Genomic DNA, 23451 nt, shown 5'->3' with positions numbered 1-23451 from the left:
AAAAGCAAAGGGTCTTTGGCCTTTGGGGGAGCTCAAGCTCTTTCCCAGGGCCTCACTCTCCTTCCTAGGAGCTAGATCTCTGGGGGAGAGAAGTGTGTGCCACCACCGCCAGGCCATCCCGGGAGGAACACGACACAGCAGGAGGGTCCCCGGAGAGAAGCGAGTCCTGGCAACCGAGCGCCTCGAGAGGAGCCCCGAGGACTGGACGGCCAATCGGTTTGCACAGAGCCCGGGGCGCTCAGTCCCCGCGTTGGAGCGGAGACGGCGGCGGCCGCGTCACGTGACGCGCGACCACGTGACCCGCAGGGCCCGCCCCCTGACCTGCCTCCTCTTGCCCCGCCCGCGGCCTTAAGACGCCCCCAGTAGCCGGTGACTCCCCCGCTGCGATCCCGGCTCCTGGGCCCGCTGCTCGGCAGGCGCGCGCGGCTGCTGATCTTTCCCCGGGTAAGCAGTGCGACGCGGGGCCGAGCTCGCGGGAGAGCGGCTGTTGCTCCCCGCCCTGCCTTTCTCTCGGCGCCCGCTTCCCAAAAGGAAGGGCCGGACCGGCGTGGCCCGTTACTTCTGCCTCTCTTCTCTTCTCTCTCTCCTCCGGCTGCGGGCCCCGGTTTCCCCGGTCCCGGCCCATCGGGGCGCTGCATCTGGTTGGGCAGACTGTTAATTGAACCTCTGCTTGGCGTTTCTTTATTTCTAGCTGGAGAGAAAAGGTTGCGGGAAGGGGATGGGAAAGTTTTCCCTTGCACCCTCTTTTTTTGGAGTTGCATGAACAGGATTTTTAAAGAATTTTTGCTCGGGGCTGAAGGTTGTCATTGCTCCGAGCGTTGTTTTGGAGGAGGGGGGGAACCTCAGGCGGACTCCCTGCATCCTCCCCTGGTACTTTTCTTTTTTTTTTCAGCAGTTTAATTTTGTTGCATATTAGAAATCACTGATACTTGATACACTCTTTCCTATGAATTTTCACACAGCATGGTAAAATTATCCATGAAAAATAGTGAATGAAAAATTCTCTTTTTCATTCAGTGTTTTGGATCTCAGCTGTGATCACGGTTTATCATGGCTGTGTACTCAGGGGTCATTCCTCCCCTGGTACTTAACAAAATTTTAGCATCTCCTTTTTGGGCAATGCCTAGCCTTAGTCTCTCCATCGCTCCCATCACATTTCCCACTATTCGGACTCGGTCCAAGGGACTTGGTGCACTTAGTAGGAGCTTTATCCAGGAACTCAGTGAAACGAATGAAATGACATTTCTCTTGTGCTGGCTGCCTCAGTTAATCTGCAATATTTTATGTATGTGATGACTATCGAAGTGCGCTCTCTTCCCTCATAAGTGGATTTTCTTTTATATTTCTTCACATGTAAAATATTCCGAAGTTACTACCGATGGCTCGTTGCAGCTGGGATTACAGAACTTTACTATAACTGTCTAAAGATGTCTGATCACTTCGTTAGTCTTTTAACCTATTTTTTGGGGGTATGTGTGTTGAGATGTAGGGGAGAGGCAAGAATTGGAGTGTCTGAAACGGATGTGTGCTGTGGGTTATTAACAGCACATAGAGATGAAAGAAGTGAAAAAAAGTGATCCAGCCCTGATGGATGGCAATTTGGAGCTTTTAACTCTAGAAAGTATCCGTTTGAAGTGAGCGATGGTTGGCTAATTTTAGTTGCCCCCTGCTCTCAGGATAAAGTAATTGTATATTTAGATTCTGTTATTATAGCAGCTAAGCTGTGGACTGTATCTAGCCTATGGATACCAGTCTGTTTATATGCATACTTTTAGACAGGCCTTTTTTTTTTATTCTTTATTTTCTCTTGAAGAGAAAAGATGCTAATCTTTCAACTTTCTTTCAAGTTTCTTTCACATTGACGTGTGTGTGTGTGTGTGTGTGTGTGTGTGTGTGTGTGTGTGTGTATGTGTGTGAGATCAAAGATTATGGCAATTCCAGAAAATAGCCATTAATCCTAAAGTTGCCGAATTTGCAGTTTAAAAAATTCTTAAGATTTTGTTAAAGTTAAAAAATGCTTCTAGGGTCAGAGAGATAGCACAGCGGTAGGGCATTTGCCTTGCACGCAGCTGATCCAGGACAGATGGTAGTTTGAATCCTGGTGCGAGCCTGCCAGGAGCAATTTCTGAGCACAGAGCCAGGAGTAACCCATTAGTGCCACCAGGTGTGACCCCCCAAAAACAAACGAACAAAAAAACCACAAGAAACAAAAGAGGGACGGGAGAGAGAGCATGGAGTTAGGGCATTTGCCTTCCATGCAGAAGGATGGTGGTTCAAATCCCGGCATCCCATATGGTCCCCTGAGCCTGCCAGGAATGACTTCTGAGCGTAGAGCCAGGAGTAACCCCTGAACGTTGCCAGGTGTGACCAACATTAAAAAAAAAAAAAGTGCATGTATAGTATCACTATGAACAAGGCTTAGAAGTTAGCTAGCTCAAGTTGTCAAAGCTGAGATACTTTAGATTCTTAATCTGAAGGTCAAACCGGGGAAGATGGAATTCATATTTGAAGACCTTTTATTGCTTTTATGCCATCCTTTCTTTGTATCCTGCATTTAACAATGGCTCTGGTTTGTTGCTGCTGGTCCACAGTGTGAAAACCTAATTCAAAAGCACAAGTACATACACCTGTGTTTAGTGCACCTCCACTAACAATAAATAGCCAAGACCTGGAAACTACTCGAGTACCCAGCCACAGATGAGCTTTTAAATATATGTATTTGGGGGTTGGTGGAGCGATAGCACAGTGAGTAGGGTGTTTGCTTTGCATGTGGCTGACCTGGGTTCGATCAGTATTTTATATGGACCCCTGAACCTGCCAGGAGTGATTTCTGAGCTTAGAGCCGGGAGTAACCCCTGAGTGTTCAGGTGTGGCCTAACCACCCCCTGAAAAAAGAAATATATGTGTGTAAAAAAAAGTTACAAATTAAAATAATATATGTGTTTAAAAAAGTGACAAATTGTGCCTTTGTTGAGAATTGCTCAAAAATACATATACCATGAATATGGTCTGAGTTTATCCAAACTTGACTTTCTGGAGAAAGTCAGATAATTAACAGAATCAGTTACATCATAATTATTTTTGGTTTGGGGGCCACAATTAGTGGTGCTTAATGCTTACTCCTGGTTTTGTGCTCTGGGAGGGAGTCCTGGTGGGACTCAAATGACCGACCATTGGGCCTTTTGGGGATCAAACCCAGATCAGTGCTTGCAAGGCAAGCACCCTACCCATCATTACTATCTTTCTGGCCTCTCAGTACTATACTTGAACCACAATATGAACTTAATACATTTTCTATGACACTACTCTGTAATATAGACATAAGTGCGGTAGTACAGTCAGTAGGGCAGTTGTTTTGCATGTGGCTGACCCAAGTTTAATTCCTGATACACATAGTGTCTCCTGAACACTGCCAGGAGTAGTTTCTGAGCACCACTAGATGTGATCTCCCTGATGAAAGTTTTCAATAAAAGAATGAAAGAAGGGGCCAGCGAGGTGGCGCTAGAGTAAGGTGTCTACCTTGCGAGTGCTAGCCTAGGATGGACCGTGGTTCGATCCCCAGGCATCCCATATGGTCCCCCAAGCCAGGAGCAACTTCTTTTTTTTTTTTTTTGGTTTTTGGGCCACACCCGGCGGTGCTCAGGGGTTACTCCTGGCTGTCTGCTCAGAAATAGCTCCTGGCAGGCACGGGGGACCATATGGGTCACCGGGATTCAAACCAACCACCTTAGGTCCTGGATCGGCTGCTTGCAAGGCAAACGCCGCTGTGCTATCTCTCCAGGCCCAGGAGCAACTTCTGAGCGCATAGCTAGGAGTAACCCCGAGCGTCACAAGGTGTGGCCCCCCCCCCAAAAAAAAAGAATGAAAGAAAACTTAGAAAGTACAGAATAGGGGCCGGAGAGATAGCATGGAGGTAAGGTGTTTGCCTTTCATGCAGGAGGTCATCGGTTCGAATCCCGGCGTCCCATATGGTCCCCCGTGCCTGCCAGGAGCAATTTCTGAGCCTGGAGCCAGGAATAACCCCTGAGCACTGCCGGGTGTGACCCAAAAACCACAAAAAAAAAAAAAAAGAAAGTACAGAATAGAGAATATATATCTATCTAAAGTACAGTGTTCAGGCCCATAAGTCTCTTTTATTTATTCTTTTGTTTGTTTTTGGACCACAACTGGCAAAACTCAGGAGTTAGTGCTGGCTTTGTGCTCAGAAATTACTCCTGGCAGGTTTGGGAGACCATATAGGATGCTGGTGATCAAATCCAGGTGGAAAGCTGGAGCAATAGCACAGTGGTAGGGCATTTGCCTTGCACGCAGCTGACCCGGAATGGACCCAGGTTCGATTCCCAGTATTCCATATTCCATATTCCACCCCAAGCCTGCTAGGGGTGATTTCTGAGCACAGAGCCAGGAATAACCTTTGAGCGCCACCAGGTGTGGCCCCCTGAAAAGCCCCCCCAACCAAACCAAATGAACCCAGGAGGGCTGTGTGTAAGGCAAATGTGCTACCTGCTGTTCTATCACTTGAGCCTCCTCTAAGTCTTTTTCTCTTTGCCAGTTTACTGGGTTGCTTTGTTCAAGTAGTGGGATTTCAGAATGTAAGTAATAAAATTTGTGATATCCAAATCTAGCTCATTCCGAGTGTAGTATACCAAATGAAGTCAAGCGAGGGATGCGGTTCAGTGTCTGTAGAGTACATACCTTGCATATATGAAGTCCTGGATATCATTCATAGCACTGAAAAAGAAAAAATCCATAGGCACTTATATATGATGTGTACATATATGATGTGTATATATATTTCAGAACATAATGAACCTTATATAGGAAAGACTATTCAGATTCTTGTTGTTTTGGGACAATACCTGGTGGTGTTCAGAGGCTACTATAGGTCTGTGCTCAGGAATCACTCCTGGTGGTGCTTGGGAAACTATATGCGGTGCTGGGATTGAACCTGTGTCACCTGTGGATTCCGAAGCAAGTACTTTAATCCTTGTAGTGTCTGAGATCTTTTCTCCTCAGACCCCCTTTGTCTATCTATCCTACAGCCCCACTGGCTTTTATGAGATAAGTGTATCTTCACAGCAAAGAACAACTGCGAAGACGTTCTTTTTTTTTTTTTTGGTTTTTGGGCCACACCCGGTAACGCTCAGGGGTTACTCCTGACTATGCGCTCAGAAGTTGCTCCTGGCTTGGGGGACCATATGGGACACCGGGGGATCGAACCGCGGTCCGTCCAAGGCTAGCGCTGGCAAGGCAGGCACCTTACCTTTAGCGCCACCGCCCGGCCCCGAAGACGTTCTTTTTAATGTCAGAAGAAACTGTAGTCCTGAAATGACTGCCTCATATTCTGCAGGGATATCTTTCTGAGTTCAGTGGAAGACTATGGCTGTATCTCATGCCCTGCAAGGTACCTGGCTAAGTAAAAAATCCTTTTCTTTCTTATTTTTTGGGCGGGGGTACACCTGGTGATGCACAGGGGTTACTCCTGGCTATGCACTCAGAAATCAACCCTGGCTTTGGGATACCATATGGGATGCTGGGATCGAAACCCACATTCGTCTTAGGTCAGCCGTGTGCAAGGCCCTACTGCTGTGCTACCATCCAGAAATCCTTTTCTTTTGTGTGATTGGCTACATTTGTAGTGTCAGTAGCACTTAGTTGCTGATCTGTGGACTGGTTCCAATCTGCAGGTATAAACTGGTTGTACTATCAGTCTTTTTATTTTAAAGTAATATCTTTATTTAAACATCATGATTACAAACATGTTTGTAGTTGGGTTTCATTTATAAAAATGAACACCGCCCTTCACCAGTGCAATGCTCCTGATCTCCCACCTCCCCACTCCCCTGCCTGCATTTGAGACAGGCATTCGATTTCTCTCACTCACTACCATTGTCATGGTAGTTGTCAGTGTAGTGTAGTTATTTCTCTAACTGTACTCAACACTCTTTGTGGTAAGCTTCATATCATGAGCCAGTCCTTCCATCCCTCATTGCTATTGTCTCTGGGAGTTATTACAGTAATGTCTTTTATTTTTCTTAAGTTCCACAGATGAGTGAGACTATTCTGTGTCTGTCTTTCTCTGATGTATTTCACTCAGCGTAATAGTTTCCATGTCCATCCATGTATAGGAAAATTTCATGACTTCACTTTTCCTTACAGCTGCATAGTATTCCATTGTGTATATGTACCACAGTTGGGCATCTGGGTTATTTACAGATTCTGGCTATTGTAAATAGTGCTGCAATGAATATAGGTGTGCAGAAGGCATTTTTGTGTTGTGTTTTTATGTTCCTAGGGTATATAGTTCCTAGGGTACTATTTCAGTCTCTCTTTTTTGTTTTCTTGGTTTTTGGGTCACATTTGGTGACGCTTAAGGGTTTCTCCTGGTTATACGCTCAGAAATTGCTCCTGACTCGGGGAACCATATGGGATGCCAGGGTTTGAACCCAGGTTTGTCTTGGGTCAGCCACATGCAAGGCAAACGCCCTACTGCTTTGCTGTTGCTCTGGCCCCTGAACTGTCAGTCTTAAGTTAAAACTTTGTGACATCATTATCTGAAAAATAAATATCACAAAAATAAATAAAAAATAAAGGAATTGGAGCCAGAGAGATAGCATGGAGGTAAGGCGTTTGCCTTTCATGCAGGACGGTGGTTTGAATCCCGGCATCCCATATGGTCCCCGTGCCTGCCAGGGGCGATTTCTGAGCCGTGAGCTGGGAGGAACCCCTGAGCGCTGCCAGGTATGACCCAAAAACCAATAAATAAATAAGTAAATAAATAAATAAATAAATAAGGAATTACCCATCATTGAGGTGATAATGGTGGGTTGCTGGCACTTGTCCCTCTACATACCTTGAGATGAAGTCAAAAACTCTGATTGTAGTTTAGTTTCTTATATGCCCAATGGAAGATTGCTGCATTGAGCACATAGGCATGAGGGTCAAGGAAAGTAAATCTTCCACAACCTACCTTTCCTGAGGAGTATGTTATATATATATTTGGGGGGGGTTCACACCTGGCTGTGCTCTGGAGTTACTCCTGGCTCTGTGCTCAGAAGTCACTCCTGGCAGGCTTGGGAGACCATGTGGGATGTCAAGATTTGAATTGGGGTTCTTCCTGTGTTGGCCTCCGATCCCATGTTATATAAATCTTGAAACAAATGATTAGGAGCACTTCTGTCATTGCCCTTAAATGAGCAAATCCTCTGATCAGCTTTCTTTACTAATTCTAGTTAGGTCAATTTGTTTCACTTCCTGAAAAAGGTCTCAAAGGATATCAGATGTTTTTTTTTTTTTTATAGTCATTTGGTTTCCCATATTCTCCTTCGAACCTTCTTTGTTATATTTTCCTGCTTCCTGTTCTTTTCCATTCTTCCTGATAGCTGTTCAGACTTGTATTACAAAGCTTCTGCTCTTTTCTTCATCTCTCAAAAGAGATTGCTCCCAAAGGCAAATTAACAACCTTCTCCCATGAGAAACTACTTTACACCCACTAAGTTGATGCCAGTGGGGGAAAAAAAAGTGTGAAAATATAAAGAAATTGAAACTTCTGGTGGAAATGGAAAATGTAGACTGAATTAGCAGACTCAGTGAATGAGAGAGAAATCGCCCCAACTTGTGGTTACCTGTTGTACTATTCTTCTCTATGTTATAATGAATGGTTCTTTGAACTTCTAATCTTTGACCTCTTTATCAGATCCTATTCCCTCCTACTGTTTCAGAAACTTTACTTGGTTAATATAGTCTCTCCTCTTTCCATTGAATCCTTCACATTAATTTTTTTTTTTTTTTTTTTTTTTTTTTTTGGTTTTTGGGCCACACCCGTTTGACGCTCAGGGGTTACTCCTGGCTATGTGCTCAGAAATCGCCCCTGGCTTGGGGGGACCATATGGGACGCCGGGGGATCGAACCGCGGTCCTTCCTTGGCTAGCGCTGGCAAGGCAGACACCTTACCTCCAGCGCCACCTACCCGGCCCCCACATTAATTTTTTAACATTTTCATGTCTCTTAAGATGTTAAAGAGAAAAGGCTCACCAAATTGTTATTCTTGACATTTACCCCTATTTCTTTTTTTTTTTTTTTTTTCTGTTTTTGAGGAGGCTCCCAACTGGTGATGCTCAGGGGATGCTCCCAGCTCTGTGCTTAGGAATTGCTCTTGGTGGTGCTCGGGGTTCCATATGGAGTGCCGGGGATCAAACCTGGGTCAACTATATGTAAGGCAAACACTTTATCTGCAGTACTATATCACTCTGGTCCCTCTTTCTTTTCATAGTCAAGTTCCTTGAGCAAATTGTAGTCATTGTTTCTTTCTCTTAACCTTTTTTTTTTTTTTTATTTTATTTATTTCGTTTTGTTTTGGGCCACATCTAGAGGCCCTTGGGGGTTACTTCTGGCTCTTGCACTCAGAAATTATTCCTGGAGGGGCCGGAGAGATAGCATGGAGGTAAGGCGTTTGCCTTTCATGCAGGAGGTCATCAGTTCGAATCCCAGCGCCCCATATGGTCCCCTGTGCCTGCCAGGAGCAATTTCTGAGCCTGGAGCCAGAAATAACCCCTGAGCACTGCCGGGTGTGACCCAAAAACCACAAAAAAAAAAAAAAAAAAAAAAAAAGAAATTATTCCTGGCAGACTGGACCATATGGGATGCGGGTGTTGAACCCACCTTGCATGAAAAGCAAACGCCCTACTGGCTGTGTATTGCTCTGACCCCTTAGTCTCACTCACCTCAAACTATTGCATTATGGCCTTGTCCACCCACAACCTCAGGGAAACTTTTACACAGAAACTGAATAAAGCCAATTATGGTTCTGGTTCTTAATCCTTGTCCCATCTCTCAGAAGCATCTGACACTGATACTATATTACCTCCATTGTGTGTTGTTCCAAACTCTAAACACTTGAATTTTCCTTTTCTTCCCCTCTCTCATTTCCTATACCATAAACTCTTCTATAGGGGTATTCTTTATCTCTTTTTGTTGGAGTTTCCTAGAATTGTGTCCATAGTTGTCTTTTTTTTGGGGGGGGGGGTCACACCCAGCAGCGCTCAGGGGTTATTCCTGACTCTACGCTCAGAAATCGCTCCTGGCAGGCTCGGGGGACCATATGGGATGCCAGGATTCGAACCACTGACCTTCTGCATGGAAGGCAAATGCTTACCTCCATGCTATCTCTCCGGCCCCATAGTTGTCGTCTTATTCCACATGATTTTCCATCTTATTCCTGATTTCTAAATCTCCAATCTAGATCTCTTTCTTGATTTTTAGATTTACAAAACTGGGGCCGGGAGAGATAGCACAGCGGTGTTTGCCTTGCAAGCAGCCGACCCAGGACCTAAGGTGGTTGGTTCGAATCCCGGTGTCCCATATGGTCCCCCGTGCCTGCCAGGAGCTATTTCTGAGCAAACAGCCAGGGGTAACCCCTGAGCATCACCCGGTGTGACCTAAAAAACAAAAAACAAAAAAACAAAAAAAAGATTTACAAAACTGTACTTATGTATAGCTACTTTGATAGCCCATAGTCAGCTAGACTTAAGAGTACTGAGAGTAGAACTCTTTCTTGAAATCTGCTGTATTTTCTGCTGTGAGTGGCATTAATTTACACTTCACTTAAGCTGGGATCTGCATGTTTGCTTTTTGTCTTTCCCTTTCAGCTGACCCCAGCTTAATACAATTAGTCACAAAACCTTTTCTTTTTTTTGAGGGAGGGCACAAGCAATGGTTCTCAGGGCTTTCCTAGCTCTGCACCCAGTAATCATTTCTGGCAGGCTCAGGAAACCATACAGGATGTCGGGGATCAAACCCTGTAGGCCATGTGCAAGGCAAGCATCCTAACTGCTGTACTATTGTACTGACCCAGTCACAGAACCTTTTAAGTCTGGCTCTTACCTGGCTTTCTCCAGGTCCGTTTTCTTGTAGTAGTTCGCCTTTCTTCCCTGACAAAGCCACAGCTACCACAGCCAACTTTCAGGCTTCGTTTAGGCATTCTATTCTCATTCCCCATCTAAGGTCTGCTTTCAGCCAAAGTGTTCGGATCTGTTAGTTCCCTGCTTTGGGAACTAACATCCATGATGATAGACTACTCTTGGGATCAGGTCCCAGCTTTGGGGTTGCAGTCTGGCTGACTTTCTTTCAGTTCTACTAGACTTGTAGGTATGTATATTTTCCATGTGCCTATTTTCTCTAAAGGTGGTTGATACGTCCCAGTTCTATAGCTGTATATAACCTCTTGTTACAAACTACATTAGAGCTTGGACCTATACTCTGTGGAGAGTTTCTCTTTGTGTTTGTCTGAAGGTTCATTAGGGAGCAGGAGAGTGGGTGGTATTAGCTTCCCTATCAGCTCGCCATGAGAACATTCTGTGAACATTTATTGCCTGAATATGGTGTGGGTTCTGCTTGCTTTTTCTTGAACCTTTCATTTGACTTTAGACCATTACAGAGTACACTTCATAATTTTTATTTAGCAAAGTCTGGATGGAATCACTTTAGAAATAGATCCGGGTAGGAAGGATTTATGCTACCATAAATAGATTTGAACTTTGGCTCCTTCATTCCAGCTTTGAACTCATTAGAAAAAAAATACGGTATTTTGTTTTATTCATATGATTTTATTTGTGTCATTGGCTGATCTCTTTTGATGTGGTCTATTTTGCAAAGTTTGTATGTTTGGTGCAATAAAGAACAAAATTACAAGATTTAGAAATGAACCATGATGGTTTCATGTATAGTTTTCTTTTAAATGCAGAAAAGTATATCATAAAAGGAATCTTTTTTTTTTTTTTTTTTTTTTTGGTTTTTGGGTCACTCCCGGCAGTGCTCAGGGGTTACTCCTGGCTGTCTGCTCAGAAATAGCTCCTGGCAGGCACAGGGGACCATATGGGACACCGGGATTCGAACCAACCACCTTTGGCCCTGGATCAGCTGCTTGCAAGGCAAACGCTGCTGTGCTATCTCTCCGGGCCCTCATAAAAGGAATCTTTTTATTGTTGCTAGTAACTATGGCCACTTGGGTTGTTTAGTTTGCTTTTCTAACCTGAATACATATTATCAGAGAAGTACTTGGTACACTTGCAGTGAGCTGCTAATTTCCCTGTGTTCTTAAATCATTTAAGTCTTCTGTGAATAAAATGAAAGTGATCCTTGGAAGAGAGACTAAAGAAAGTCTTCTAGTAGCCATTATTGCATGCGTTGCTCAGTTTGAAAGTGACTATTGTTCTCTTTGCTAAGTTTAACACCTCTGGAGAGGCAAAAAATTGCCTATCGAACTCTAAAGTAGCACTTAGGCTGCCTCCAAGTGAAGCTGTGATTGATTTCCTTGTCACTCTTGAAGGTGCATCTTTATGATAGGTGGCATAAATCCTTGTGGAGAATTCTGATTTCTTGAAGTTCCTTGGTCTTGTAGAATATGTTGAGTATTCAGAACAATATTTCCCTTTTGTTTAGTAGTACATAAGCTTAGTAGTAGTACAGATCTTGTAGTACACAGCCCCCAAAGAGAAGAGTAGCTGGGGATGTGGTTTAGACACTCCTGGATTTGAGTCTTCCCCTCCCCCCAACACACAGTGAATGGGAGCTGTTCAAGGCACATGGGTGTGTCAGCACAACTCTGACAGTTTACTTCCTTGTGGAGCTTATACCATACAATTGTTGAAGTAGGGGCCAGAGGGATAGCACAGTGGTAGGGATTTGCCTTGCACGTTGTCGTGGACCCAGAACCGACCTGCGATTGATCCTGGCATCCCATATGGTCCCCCGAACCTCCCAGGAGTGGTTTCTAGTCTTTTTTTTTTTTTTTGTGGGTTTTGGGTCACAATGGCAGTGCTCAGGGTTACTCCTGGCTCTGTGCTCAGAAATTGCCCCTGGCAGGCACAGGGAACCATATGGGATGCCGGGATTCGAACCACCATCCTTCTGCATGAAAGGCAAACGCTTTGCCTACATGCTATCTCTCCGGCCCTATTTTTTTTTTAATATAAAATATTTAAGGGGCTGGAGAGATAGCACAGTGGTGTTTGCCTTGCAAGCAGTCAATCCAGGACCTAAGGTGGTTGGTTCAAATCCCAGCGTCCCATATGGTCCCCCGTGCCTGCCAGGAGCTATTTCTGAGCAGATAACCAGGAGTAACCCCTGAGCACCGCCGGGTGTGGCCCAAAAACAAAAACAAAAAAACAAAATCTGTAAGCACCATGATTACAAGCATGGTTGTAGTTGGGTTTCAGTCATAAACAGAACACCCCCCTTCACCAGTGCAACATTCCTACCACCAATGCCCTCCTCCCTCCTTCCCAACCCCTGCCTGTATTTGAGACAGGCATTCTACTTCTCTCACTCATTTGGATGGTCATGATAGTTATTAGTATAGTTATTTCGCTAATTGCACTCACTAGTCTTTGTGGCAAGCTTCATATTGTGTGCCCGTCCTTCCGGCCCTTATCTCTATTGTCTCTGGGCATTATTACAATAATGTCCTTAATTTTTCTTAAAACCCTTAGATGAGTGAAACTATTCTGCGTCTATCTCTCTCCCTTTGACTTATTTCACTCAGCATAATAGATTTCATATACATCCATGTATAGGAAAATTTCATGACTTCATCTCTCCTCAACTGCATAATATTCCACTGTGTATATGTACCAGTTTCTTTAGCCATTCATCTGTTGAAGGGCATGTTTGGTTGTTTCCAGAGTCTGGCTATTGTAAATAGTGCTGTAATGAATGTAAGTATGCGGAAGGGATTTTTGAATTGTATTTTTGTGTTCCTAAGGTATATCCCTCGGAGTGATATAGCTGGATCATATGGGAGCTCTATTTCCAGTTTTTTGAGGTTTTTCCATATTGTTTTCCATAAAGGCTGTACTAGACGGCATTCCTACCAGCAGTGTATAAGTGTATTCTCTCCACATCCCTGCCAGCACACACATCTCTGTGATGTGTGTCAGTCTCTGTGGTGTGAGATGGTACCTCATCAATTGTTTTGATTTGCATCTCCCTGAGGATTAGTGATGTGGAGCATTTTTTCATGTGCCTTTTGGCCATTTGTATTTCTTCTTTGAGGAAGTGTCTATTCATTTCTTCTCCCCATTTTTTGATGAGGTTAGGTGTTTTTTTCTTGTTAAGTTCTGTCAGTACTTTGTATATTTTCTATATTAGCCCCTTATCTGATGGATATTGGGTGAATAGTTTCTCCCATTCTGTGGGTGGCTTTTATTTCCTAGGCAGTATTTCCTTTGAGGTGCAGAAGCTTCTCAGATTAATATATTTCTATCTGTTAATCTCTGCTTCCACTTGTTTGGAGAATACTGTTTTCTCTTTGAAGATGCCCTGAGCGATTTCTGAGTGCAGAGCCTGGAGTAACTCAAAGCGTGGCCCAAAAACCAAAAAAAAAAAAAAAAAAAAAATTGAAGTAGTTTTAAAGTAGTTACTGTTAATGATGAGGTTGGTTCTTAGAGGCTTGGTACCATTTGAAGAATACATGTGATAACTAAATCAGAGGCAGAGCATCTGCTCAGACTCAGAAATCTTATTAGAGTAAGTGTGGAAGAAATCAGTAAAATCTGACTTTTTGTAACTGGGGAGATTTTATTGAATTCCTTTTGCTGTTGCATAACTGTTATAGACAATATTTTGTTAAGTTATATACCAAAGTTCTACCCAGAACCCTAGCTTTTTATCCCAAACATCTTGGACTTAAAAACTGACTATAAATGAATTAATACTGGAACAAGCTAGGAAATGTAAACAATTTAGGAAATTGAGAAATGTTAGAAATCAGGATCTTCAGTATGTAGGTATTTTTAATTAATTTTTTTTACAAGTTAAAAATACTACATTTGGGGCCGGAGCAGTGGTGTTTGCCTTGCCCGTACTTGCCTAGGACGGACTGCAGTTCAATCACTCTGACGTCCCATATGGTCCCCAAGCCCAGGAGCAATTTCTGAGCATATAGCCAGGAGTAAGTAACCCTTGTGTGTCATTGGGTGTGGCCCAAAAACCAAAAAATAAAAAAATAAAAAACGTACTATGTTTCATGTTTGTCCTTACTGTTCAGTATTCTAAATCTGGCTATGGCTTGTATGCTGAAGACCTATAAACTCTTTAAAGTGGATTATTCTTTGGTGAGAGTAAATATAATTGGTAGGGTATTTGCTTCAAATAAAACTTACCCAAGTCCAATCCCTGGTACCACCTACCTATCACAGCCCCCAAATAAAAATTTGAATAAAATGGATTGCTCCATTTCTTTCCTGTAATATTATCAACTTCTGTGGCAAAGAATAAAACTCACTCTTGGGGTTGGAGTGATAGCACAGCAGTAGGGCACTTGTCTTGCATGTGACCAATCCAGGACAGACTTGGGGTCGATCCCTTGCATCCCATATAGTTCCTGAGCCTGCTAGGAGCGATTTCTGAGCGCAGAGCCATGAGTAACCTCTAATCACCAGCAGGTATGGCCCCAAAACAAAAAACAAACTCACTCATGTCCCCCCAAATAACACTAGAAGAGGTGGAATCTTGGCACTAACTACTGATTCGCTGCTGCTCTCTCAGTTCTGAGCAAGCTTTTAGGCAGAAGCTCGTTCTAGAGGGTTAAAGTTCTTTTTGTGGCTCCTTTGTAGCAGATAATCTGGTTAGAATGGGGGTGGTAGTCTGTGTGGAAGTTACATGATTATACTTCAGCCCTACATTTTTAGTATTGATAAATATTGAGACCTTAATTTCATAAAAAAAAACCCACCCCAAAACATAAAACAACACACACAAAAACAAGAAGCCTATATTTTTGATACTTCAGAAGTGCACCACCTTCTTCCATCCTCCCTTAATTCTTGATTCCTAGGGGACAGAAAAGAAAGATAAGTGTTCTCTTGAAGGAATCATAAGATTGGTTGCTACCTTACTTCTTGAGTCTTCCTATTGCAAAGTAGCTTTCTAAAGTTGGAAGATTGGTATTTGTCCACCCTGTGTAAAATAGCTTTTAGAATATAAAAATAGAACATAAAAATAAAATAACCTTTTATTCCCCCATGCCACAAGCACTTAAGGGGCAGTGTCAGTTGCTAGGAAAAGCCAACCCAGCTTATTATCGATAGTACTAATAGACACTGAATAGCTCATGGGAACATAGAATCTGTTCTCAAGTGCCAAAGGAAAAAGGAGGTCCTCATGGGTTATCTGTTATTCTCTGAGGGCACTGAACTCTCTTCAAACCTCTGCAAGCTACTGAAGATCCCAAACTCAAGTTCTTCATAGAGGAATTAAGAGGGGTGGGACAACTTGCATTCTATCTAAGCCGGTTCTCTGTGACCTTGACAGTCATTTCACCTTTAAGTCTTATTTTTCATCTGCTAAGGATGGATTATGAGCTCTTGGGTTTTTTTTTTTTTTGGGGGGGGGGGTCATACCCGGCAGCACTCAGGGGTTACTCCTGGCTCTATGCTCAGAAATCGCTCCTGTCGGGATTCAAACCACCATCCTTTTGCATGCAAGACAAACGTCTTACCTCCATGCTATCTTTCCAGGCCCTAGGATTATGAGCTCTTAACAAGTGAACTGCTTCGTGAGAATGAAATGATGTCTCTTGAAGCTGGTTCTTGGTCATTGTTAGTGCATCCCTTCCTGCTCTTTATCTGCTCTGTTTCATTGTGTTGCCAGAGGTAAATCACAGGCTTTGCCAGAACCACTGCTCTTGTTCTGTGCATTTGGGAGTGCCTCCACCACCACCCCCCCATTCTTTGTTACATTTCAGACAAAACTGTAGACTTGTTACACAAAAATTTTGTATAAAAAGTGTCAGAAGCGGGGTTGGAGTAGTGGCTCAAGCAGGCGCTAGCCTAGGACAGACCGCAGTTCACCCCGGCATCCCATATGGTCCCTCAATCCAGCAGCAATTTCTGAGCGCATAGCCAGGAGTAACCCCTGAGCATCATTGGGTGTGCCCCCCTCACAAAAAAACTCAAAAAAAGAAAAAGTGTCAGGTGTGGTTGATTAAAAAGTAAATCTTTTTCTCGTGAGCATTAATGATTGATAAAAAGTCATTCTGGGGGATGGAAAGCAGAGCTAATACATTGCATGCAGGAGACCAGGGCTCAGTTCGTCCCATTGTATGGTTCCCCGAGCACCTGAGCACAAAGTAGCCCCAACACTGCTAAGGTATGGTTCTTTTTTCAAATAATAATAATAATAATAATCTAGAACTACTTGGGCTGAGAGATAAGTCAGTGGTTAGGTACATGCATCATGCTCAGGGACCTGAGTTAGATCTCTGACACTGCATGATTTCCCTTTGGTGTTCCCTCTCCCAACACTGCTGGGTCAAAGCAATTTATATCTCTGACTGAGTTTTGAAACCATCCATTGAACTAACAGGCTAGCTGAGCATCCCAAAGAGTGACACCCCCCACCCCCTGCACCCAAAATGTTTTGGAAAGAAAGAAAGAAATTCAAGAATAAGAGACTCACTTCAGTATTCTTAGTTCTTTTTTATCATGCTAGTCTTGGAGTAATGCCTTTTCATTTTATGAGGTGTGTAGATGTTGGGGACTGACTTGTTTGAGGACATTTTGCTGTTCTCTCTGCCATAGCCCAGCTTTTCACCTAAAAGCAATATGCAGTCTTGCTGTAAATCTCTGAGCTAAGAGAAAAGAATGTAGCTGCAGGACTTAATTTAGCTATAAGCCCGGAGGAGAGAAAAAACCGCCTGGTCCAGTTATCAGAAACTAGGCCCCATTCCTTAAGACCACATTCCGGAGTAATTTAGGCTGTTATCAATAAGTATATGCTATATTGTCTGTTCAAGATCACTAGGCAAGCACATATTGCACCATTTCCTGATAGTCAAGCAATTAGGAATGCAGCTAGAAGGACACTAGAAGTTTCCATTGAAACAGCACGTTCAGTATAGCTTAAAGGTCATCCAGCCCTAGCCCACTGCCCACTTCCTTATGAGCCTTCGCGCCAAAAGTATGATTGACAACACCTTGTACTGCCCCCTTCTCCTTCACTATAAAAGAAGGGGTTACACCTCAATAAATGTCTTTGAGCAGTGAGACGCTGCCTTGGATCTTTTATTATTAACCTCTCTCAAATTTTTTACAGGTGTGGTTGTTCTTCTACTCAGCAAAATAGGAGTGCAGTCGTCTGAGAAGCCTTCCCAGCTAATTCCTGCTGGCCGGGCCCCCCTGGGGGGCTTCAGGACCCTGCATGTAGACATGTAAAATATATGACTTATTTTTTATATTGACGGTTAAATTACAAGCTTTTGGAGAGATAGCTTATAAAATGAAACATCAAGGAATTTAACAGTGGCTAAACTCATTTCATGTAAGTCATCATTATGAAAGTTTGCTTGGTTTATTTCAGTAATTACTAACCTCTAGGGCAGAGTTGCCTATAATTGGTTAATGACTTTACAATAATTGTGCTGCTGTCAGGAAATGGTTTAATTTTGGAATGAAAATATTTTCCTTGTGTTATTATAAATGTGAACCTTACATTTTTGGTTTTGGAGCTACACCCAGCAGTGCCCAGGGATTACTCCTGGTTCTGCAATCAGAAATCACTCCTGGCAGACTCGGGGACATATGGGATGTCTGGAATCAAACCTGGATCTATCCCGGGTTGGCCATGTGCAAGGCAAATGCCCTACCTACTGTGCTATTGCTCTGGACCCCCTTTTTACTCTTTTTTTTTAAATTCAAACTTGACTTTTATATTTATAGAAGACTAACGTTTGATTACTGGTTTTGATATGGTTCATATTTTAGGAAAATATACTTCTGGGCTTTCTTGGGACTTAGCTACCTACTCATTCCTATACGCATACCATTTCACATCTGTGTTTTCTTTCCTGTTTTTAAGAGACTCAAGACAGGATACTCTGGGGCCTGGAGGAGGCATCTCTTTTGTTACTTCTAGAAGCACTTAAGTATTTACTTTACAAAGAACACAAATAAGTCAAAAACAAAGAAAAAACAATCCGGTAGCAAAAATAAGTTTTGTGTACAAGATGACTCATGGACTCTTAAGGCTTGGATTGTTTGTGGAGCAGAGACTAAACACGACTCTTGACTGCATGACTGCTGATATTGCCTCTGTCCCTTCTTTTGTTTGTTTTTGTTTTTTTGTTTTTTGGGTCACACCCAGCAGTGCTCAGGGGCTACTCCTGGCTCTACACTCAGAAATCACCCCCGGCAGGCTCTGGGGACCCTATGGGATGCCGGGATTGGAAACACTGTCTTTCGGCATGCAAGGCAAATGCCTTATCTCCATGCTATCTCTCCGGCCCCGCCGAGATAAATTCCTAAAATATTTGTCCATAAAATGAGGATTAAATGAATTAATAAGTCAAAGTAGAGAAGTGCTTGGTGCATTGTGCTCAAGAACTGCTAAATGGGGGCCGAAGCGGTGGCACAGTGGTAGGGCGTTTGCCTTGCACGCAGCTGATCTAGGACAGACTGCAGTTTGATCCACCAGTGTCCCAGGTGGTCTCCCAAGTCAGGAATGATTTCTGAGAGAATAATGAGGAATAATCCCTGAACGTCACCGGATGTGCCCCCCCCCAATAAAAGAAGTGCTAAGTGCTAAATGTTAGTGCAGTTGTTGGGACTATATGCTTTGAGTTGGATTTAATTTCCTCCCTCCCTCCCTTTGTTGTTGTGATAGGGGGGTTGCTCTTGGTTGTGTTGCTTGCATAGTTGGCCATGGTGCTTGCTAGGGCTCGTTTCACCACTTAAAGTTGCCTTACTTGCACATTTGCTCACCAGAAAGTCACACTCCATTAGTTTTGCATAGGCACATTCTGGTGATTGTGTGTGCCTGGGGTCACTGTGAGGCTGACACACCTGCTCGCCAGGCTTTGCACTTCTGATTGCAGTTCGTGTACACCTCTTTCAGTTGGAGAGCTCACCAGGGTCAGGCATATCTGGCAGGAGGTGTAGACCATATGCTTTTGTGGAACCAGTGGCTCCAGATCGCAGTTTCTGGAACGGTGCTTCATTCATGTGGGCAGCACAAGGGACCTAACACATTTCCCACCAACAGTGTTCCCAATTTCCTTCCTGCTTTCTCTTCTGTTCTCACTGCCTGTCTCAATAGCAGACATTTTTTCTTTTTTCTTTCACTTCCATTTTTTCTTTTATTGTGGTTTGCAGTATTGTTACTGAAAGGACATCCTATGACTTTACCTCTTTTCAGCACCCAGTTCTTATCTAGAGCTCACATATCTTTTTAATTGCTGTGTTTTCCAGGTGTCTCACCTCTTTATTGCAGTTCTTGCACATACCTGGATATGATCAGTGGTTTCAGGGGTCACAGACAGCAGTGTAGTGGCACTGGGGATTGAACTGTCCATCTTATACTTGTGAAGCAAGTGTTCTAAGCCTCCAAGCCTTTCCTGTAGGCCTTGGTTATTGTTTAAAATTTTTAATCGTTGTGAAATTATTAAGTTATTATTGAGTTTCAGGCATAGTCTTTCAACAATAATTCCTTTACCATTGCCCACAACTCTCTACCAGTGCTCCCACCTATTCCATTTGCCTCCCACCCACAAGTCTGCTTTTACAAGAAGTACATTTTGTGTATGTGTGTGTGTTTCACTGTGGTTTACAGTACTGTTGCTGATAGGGTTTCATACATAATACTTTACCATCTTTCAGCACCCCTTTCTCCTCCACAGTTGAATGTTTCCCTCCACCATTGAGATTGAGACATTGTCCCTCCTCAAGAGGCATGTTTCCTACTGAATACGTTTCATGGTTTTCTTGGGGGGCGGGCGGGGGGAGGTGGTCACACCCGGCAACGCATAGAAGATTAGGTTACTCCTGGCTCTACACTCAGAAATTGCTCCTGGCAGGCTTGGGTGACCATATGGGATGCCGGGATTCGAACCATTGTCTTTTTGCATGCAAGGTAAATGCCCTACCTCCATGCTATCTCTCTGGCTCCAGTTTTCATGTTTTTTGTTTCCAGGGATTTAAAAAAAAATCACCATGATCTTTTATGAAATTATGCACTATTTTACATACAACAGAAATTTAAGTTTAAATCGCGATTATTGTTGTGTACATTGTTGTCAATACTTTTATATTTTAAATGTTGGATTTAGTCAGAAGAGGTCAATTTGAAATTATTCTTAAAGGTAAAATAGCTGTTAGACTTAGAGATGTCAGTTTCATTCTTTAAATTTATTTATTAAAAAAAGATATGATTCCATTATCTCAGCAGACCTAACTCCACATCTCAGAGCCTTTGCTGACTCATTCTACCTTTCAGACCAACATCCACATCTTGCAGCCATAATGCCACTTGAAGTTTCTTGTTGTGTCTACATGACAGCTCTGCTCATCAGACCTCACGTTGCATCCAGTTATATACCTCCTGTTTCTGGAGGAAGTCTGGCAGGGAAGAAATTGTTCAGTATCCAGTTTAACCCCTTACAGACGGTGCTGACTACAAAGATACATCCTAAAAGAGCAGCAAACAGGGGCCGGAGTGATAACACAGCAGTAGGGTATTTGCCTTGCATGCGGCCGACTTGGGATGGACCTGGGTTCGGATCCCTGGCATCCCATATAGTCCCCAGAGCCTGCCAGGAGTGACTTCTGAGTGCAGAACCAGGAATAACCCCTGAGCTTCACTGGGTGTGACTCAAAAACCAAAAGAAAAGTGCAGTGAACAAAGTATATAGAACCTTATCAGTGAGCAGAAATAACAGCATGGAGAATTATACCAGTACCACCCAGCTCTGTAACCTCTCAGATAATAACTTTAATGACGTTAATTAAGAATATATATATATATATCTTGTTTTTGGTCACACCCAACAGTGCTTAGGGGTTACTCCTGGCTCTACACTCAGAAATCGCTCCTGGCAGGCTCAGGGGACCATATGGGATGCCAGGATTTGAACCACCGACCTTCTGTGTGAGAGGCAAACGCCTTACCTCCATACTATCTCCGACCCCAATTAAGAATATTTAATGAGAGGCTGGAATGATAGCATAGGGTAGGGGGTTTGACTTGCACACTGCTGATCCAGGACAGACCTGAATTTGATCCCCGGCATTCCATATGGTTTCCCAATTCTGCCAGAAGCAATTTCTGAGTGCAGTCAGAAGTAATCCCTGAGCACTGCCTGGTGTGGCCCCAAAACTTAAAATATATATATTTTTTTAATGAGCTCAAGGAAATGATGGCACGGGTAGCCACCGGCAAAGTGCAGTATAAGTAAAGAAATAAGTAAACCTACAATCAGAAGTGATGAAAAGGAGGAGTGATTTCATCCACTTTTAATAACAGGCAAATACTTGTTACTATTTTTGTCTCTGATCCATTGAATTTGATTCCTATCACTAAACAGTGGCTCAGTGGGGCAGTGTTTTTTTTTCCTTTTTATTTTTTATTTATTTATTTATTTATTTTGTGGGGGTGAAGGGGCAATCTTTTGTGCATCTTGGAAGTTGGTAGTAAGAAAGGTAGAGGTAATATTCTTACATGCACATTCCCATTCCTACAAATGCATGCAGTTGAGTTAACTTAGACAACCTAATATTGTGACTTTACACTTGGTCTCAGTACCTTCGGCATGGGACACACGGGGAAAGATCTGATAAGAAACCAAATTTTCATCCCTGTTCAGCGTCTTACTATGGTCCTCATTCTTGGGCAATAGTTTGTTGTTGGGCAAAACAGATCACAAATTCTGATAGGTTTTTCCTCCCTTTACAAGAAAAGTCCTGGCTGTGAAGGTGGAGGAAGTTCCTGATGCTTGCTGGGAGCATGTGTGATTTTTTTTTTTTTTTTTTTTGGTTTTTGGGTCACCTGGCAGCGCTCAGGGGTTACTATTGGCCCTACACTCAGAAATTGTTCCTGGCAGGCTTGGGGGACCATATGGTGTGCTGGGATTTGAACCACTGTTCTTCTGCATGCAAGGCAAACTTCTTGCCTCCATGCTATCTCTCCGGCCCCTGTTGTTGTTGTTTTTTTGTTTTTGTTTTTGTTTTTTTGGTATTTGGGTCCCACCCGGCAGCACTCGGGTTCCTCCTGGATCTACACTTAGAAATTGTTCCTGGCAGGCTCCAGGGACCATATGCGATGCCAGGATTTGAACCGTCGTCTTGCATGCAAAGCAAACACCTTACCTCCATGATATCTCTCCAGCCCCACGTGTGATCTTCTTAACCAGGTGACACTACAGGTTCTAGAATCAGCTTTCATTGCTTTGAGAAAAGTGTTTTTTTTCAGTGGTTGGCCATACCCAGCAGGTCTTAGGTCTTACTCCTGAGGTTTGGGGTTTGAACCCAGATTGATCTTCTGCAGGCAAACACACCCTACCTACTGTGCTATTACTCTGGCCCCTAAAAGTATCCTTTAAAATTTTTTTTATTATTTACATAGATTCTCTTTGTTTTAATATCCTTTTAACTTTTTATTGAAGTTTTAACAATATTTTGGGGATTGCTGTTTTCTGTTACAGCAGAGATGCCGGTTCACTTTTAGAAGTGCTTGAAGCCAGAGTCATGGTGGATGTAGGAAAGTGGCCTATCTTTACCCTGCTCTCGCCTCAGGAAATTGCGTCTATTCGGAAAGCATGTGTCTTTGGCACCTCGGCCAATGAAGCCTTGTACGTTACTGATGAAGATGAGGTGAGATTCTCTGAACCCATTTTAGGGCTTCTTTTGGAGATGGGCTTAAAATGTGTAGTGTGAAGAGTGAGAAACAATGGGGGTTAAAGAGAGCCTGAAGTTTTGGAACACTGTGTGCCTTGGATAGAATTTCTTCTTTTGATCTCTTGATTTAATACCCTTCTCTCCCTTCTGCTCTTTGAGGTGCATAAAGTTGCCAAATACCTTCAGATTTAAATCATGTCCATAGAGGCTGGCTTTTTCTGAAAGACTTGGCAGCCACCTCCTTCCTACTGAGCAGGGAACTTCAGGGTATCTTTTGGGTGAGTATATTAGGCCCAAAAATGCAGTGCTGTTTGTTTTTTCAGGTCTTCGTATTTGGACTGAACTACAGCAACTGTCTTGGAACCGGAGATAATCAGAGTACACTTGTACCCAAAAAGCTAGAAGCCTTGTGTGGAAAGAAAATTAAAAGCCTTAGTTACGGGAGTGGACCCCATGTTCTTCTCAACACTGAAGGTAAAGAGCGACCAAAGACAACTTTCAGTTTGTAGAAATTAAGCCTCAAATTCTAGACTAAGGGCGGGGGGAATGGGGAAGGAGGGGAAAGAGTACTATCAAATATAATAAATTAATTCATTTCTATGGGAAAGTTCACAAAACATCATAGTGTAACTCTTTAAACAATCATGGATGATTTTCTAATTATGCAAATTTCTGGAGTTTCAGACAGCACTCTGTAAAGTTGTGGGAGAATAAGTTTAGCAAACTAAGGGGTCCTCTAACCTGATATTTTAGGGAATTTGTGGTAATAAAGCAACTTTTGGATCTTGTA

At 43.1% G+C, this 23451-nt stretch overlaps 1 protein-coding gene across 1 annotated transcript in view; it reads left to right on the top strand.

Moving 5' to 3' along the window:
* Positions 1-389: 389 nt before the first annotated feature.
* RCBTB1 (RCC1 and BTB domain containing protein 1) overlaps positions 390-23451 on the top strand; it is a 60756-nt gene continuing 37694 nt past the window's right edge. The window contains exons 1-3 of the mRNA XM_049778788.1: positions 390-444; positions 22469-22637; positions 22985-23135. Of these exons, the coding sequence (XP_049634745.1) occupies positions 22512-22637; positions 22985-23135 (277 nt within the window). The 5' untranslated portion in view covers positions 390-444; positions 22469-22511. The remainder of the gene's footprint in view (positions 445-22468; positions 22638-22984; positions 23136-23451) is intronic.

This window comes from Suncus etruscus, chromosome 8, assembly GCF_024139225.1.
Source record: "Suncus etruscus isolate mSunEtr1 chromosome 8, mSunEtr1.pri.cur, whole genome shotgun sequence".
NCBI lineage: Eukaryota > Metazoa > Chordata > Mammalia > Eulipotyphla > Soricidae > Suncus > Suncus etruscus.
The sequence above is the reverse complement of the archived record's forward strand: the minus strand, read 5'-3'. Positions and strand labels throughout refer to the sequence as shown.